The 3008-nt window shown below is 57.0% G+C and overlaps 1 protein-coding gene across 2 annotated transcripts in view; it reads right to left on the bottom strand.

The window, feature by feature from the left end:
* The window catches only part of LOC104164306 (protein argonaute-1), a 15373-nt gene that overhangs the window by 1602 nt on the left and 10763 nt on the right, over positions 1 to 3008 (bottom strand). For both annotated transcript variants that reach the window (XM_009703594.1, XM_009703593.1), the window contains 4 exons: positions 2266 to 2460; positions 2005 to 2139; positions 1005 to 1100; positions 1 to 166 (listed from right to left, as the gene is read on the bottom strand). In XM_009703594.1, coding sequence (XP_009701896.1) covers positions 1 to 166; positions 1005 to 1100; positions 2005 to 2139; positions 2266 to 2460 — 592 coding nt within the window. The remainder of the gene's footprint in view (positions 167 to 1004; positions 1101 to 2004; positions 2140 to 2265; positions 2461 to 3008) is intronic.

Genomic DNA, 3008 nt, shown 5'->3' with positions numbered 1-3008 from the left:
CCCTGAACGCCACCAGTCGGGCGTAGTACGCTGGGGCCGGGATGGAGACCGAGCGGGTGCAGCGCACGTAGGTATGGCACAGCTGGTACGTGAGGATCTGCAGCTCATCCGCGGTGAACCGGTTGTCATCCCAGAGTACGTAGTAATGGGAAGGCCGGCTTGTACCCTGGGGAGGAGAGGGGGCAGTGTGAGAGGTGCTGCCTGCAGGCAGGTGCTTCGCATCCTCATCACCTCCTCCCTGATCAAAACAACCTGACCAGGAGAGATGCCCGTGCTTCCCTCATTTGAGAAGCTCACACGTGCACAGGCACCGCGAGGCAGGAAAGCCCTTAGCACCGAGGTGCAAACCACAGCATTCACTCTGCTGCCCCACGCCCAGGCACTGCCCGTGCTTCTGCACCGCCACCCCTGGCTCCCAACACCACACAGCCCACTGCATCGCGTATCGCACCAGCTCCACACCGAACCGGGCCAGCTCCCCGCAGCCCTTGCAGGGGGAGAGGAAGCCAAAAAGCCTCTCTTGCAGAAGTAGCTGTAGATTAAATGAGTGCAATTTTTTCAGTACCGTTTCTGAACTAATCTTGGCTGCCTGAAGAAAGGCAGCTGCAAAGCAAACCGCCTGCTCCAGGGACGGCTGGCCCCAGCTCTCCCGCCCACGGCCAGACAACAGGTCCCTGCTGACAACCAGGCGCCCCAGCGAGCCCGGCACACTCAGACACCAGCTGACAAGCTGCTGAATTGGCCACTCTGAAGGAGGAAAATCTCAGAGAAGAGATCCTTGGCTCCAGGAGAGAAATGGAGTACGTGCCACATAATGCAGCAGCAGTGCAGTCTCGCCACCTGCTCGCCAAACCACCGCAATGGCAGCTTGGATCGAACTGCCCACGTCTCCGGTGCTGACGGGAGGCTATGACAGGGCCAGGTCAGATGCACGAGAGCGCAGTCTGCAACAACAGCCGAAGAAAACCAGCAGCATCACAACAGCCAGCTGCGCAGTGCGGTACCTGAATGCCTGCATGACTGCACAGGTAGAAGTCAAACTCAAAGGGGTGGGTGATATTTGTATCCACTGTTGTTCCTGCTGTTTTTTTCTTCCCAATCTACAGGGAACAGAAAGAGAGATCCAAGCACTGCAGAGTTTGGTTATTTCCAGCTGCCCAGAGCACTGTCCATAACACACTTGCCTGGCACCACAGCCATGGCACGGAGTCCCCATCTCAGCATCTCAGTTTGAGAGCACCATGCAGAGCCGCTCCCCAAGTGCCCGTTAACGGGGGACAGAAGCAGCTCATCCTGCTCTGCTCCCTGCCTCAACAGGCTTGCTGGCATTTTCTGCAAGCATCAACACCAGGCACGACATGGAGATAGAGCGAACGGCATCAGAAGGAAAGCAGGCAGGGTGAGGGCTGGGCACTGGCCCGTCCTACTGTAGAAATGAGGATTAAGTGAGCAAAACTCCAGGGATCTCTGCAGAGTGTATGCTAGAGTCTCTGCCGTAAGATACTGGGGCTTTTGCACCCTGACAAAAAACTGTCCTCAGTTCCCAAGATTAAATCCTCATGTTCAGGTAAAGCCAGAGTCTGGTTAGACTAGATCTAACCCCTAAATTTAGATCAAATCTAGGAAAAGCTACAGCAATCAATGTTACTGCACAGCACACATGAACAAGCTGTGAGCAAGCAAGGGGTTATTCATCCTGTCATGTCAGCGGCTACCGCTATCACCAAAACAACAGATGTTTTCAAGCTGACAGAGGCTATTTCAAGAGAGTCACCAGGATCATCAGCACCCAGTAACTCGTCATAACAGCAAACAGCTGTCTGGGTTTCTAGAAGCAGCCTAATCCGCATGGATGTGGGAGTCAACAGAGCAGCACGTTTCATTCAAGAAAGAGCTCTCTGCCTGCCAACGGTGAGCTTTCCCCTCTGCAAAGCCAGGGCTGGCTCTTCCTAAAGGCTGGGGATGAATCAGCCGCCTCCAGCCCCGGCACCCCACGGCACTCACCCTCTCGTTCTTGTCTGCACAGAAGAGACGGGTGTGATGCCTTTTCTGGACGACGATGTAGGTGATGCCAGGCTGGTAATCCTTTTCCAGTTTGATGCAGGCGTCTCGGATCGCTAGGAGCTCATAGTGAAGGATCTGGAGAGACAAGAGCACACAGAGTGAGGGGACACACCAGCACCCAGCCATCCCCATGCACCCTCAGGTAACCCCACGGGAGCCGGCGCAGCCTCGATGGCTGATGGGGATCCCAGGGGTCCTCACCTGCGGCAGCTGCCCCTCGGGAACGCCGTCACGGTAGAAGATGATCCTTGTGGGTTTGAAGCGGGTGGATTTGTAGAACTGGATAAGGAGCTCCCTCACCATGTAGGACAAGTCCTCGATGATTTCCTGGCGAGTCTGTGGCTGCCGCACCGTGGCCCAGTCCCGGCTGGGGTGGGCATCCATGCTGCCCACAACCTGCGGCGACAGAGACAGGCCAGGCCCATGCGTCACAGCGGGAAGGATGGAGGAGATGTGGGACATTCCCAGCCTCCGCCTGCTTCTGACACCCACAGCTGGCCATGGGCAAAGCACCCGAGCCCACAGATCAGGAGATAGGACAGCAAATACCGTACAAGCAACTGGCGCCCAAAAGGGACATCCCTGGCTGCGGCCATGTCCTCGTTTCACACCCTGCCGTGCCCTTTGCAGCACTTACGGGAATTTCCAGCGAGACAACTTGGCTGGTGCCACTGAGCGACGTGGCTGTGGGGGCTGTTGCTGCTCTGTCCCCGCCTTGCTCCTCCTGCCCAGCAGCGGAGGGGCGAGGGCAGAGCGGGGCTGCCCTTTCCACCTGCCTAAGCCCTCTTCCCTCCATCCCTCACTTGAGAGGTTTTTGGCTTCCACAAAGGACCGTGTGACCCCAAACCCTGCTCTGCTGTTTTCGTCAGGACAATGACACCCCCAGGGTACAAAACCCCACCTGCAGTTGCAACGCTGCTGCTGTAACAGCTGCCGCTGAGCTC

Source organism: Cariama cristata, unplaced genomic scaffold (genome assembly GCF_000690535.1).
Source record: "Cariama cristata isolate BGI_N322 unplaced genomic scaffold, ASM69053v1 scaffold23027, whole genome shotgun sequence".
NCBI classification, from domain to species: domain Eukaryota; kingdom Metazoa; phylum Chordata; class Aves; order Cariamiformes; family Cariamidae; genus Cariama; species Cariama cristata.
The sequence above is the reverse complement of the archived record's forward strand: the minus strand, read 5'-3'. Positions and strand labels throughout refer to the sequence as shown.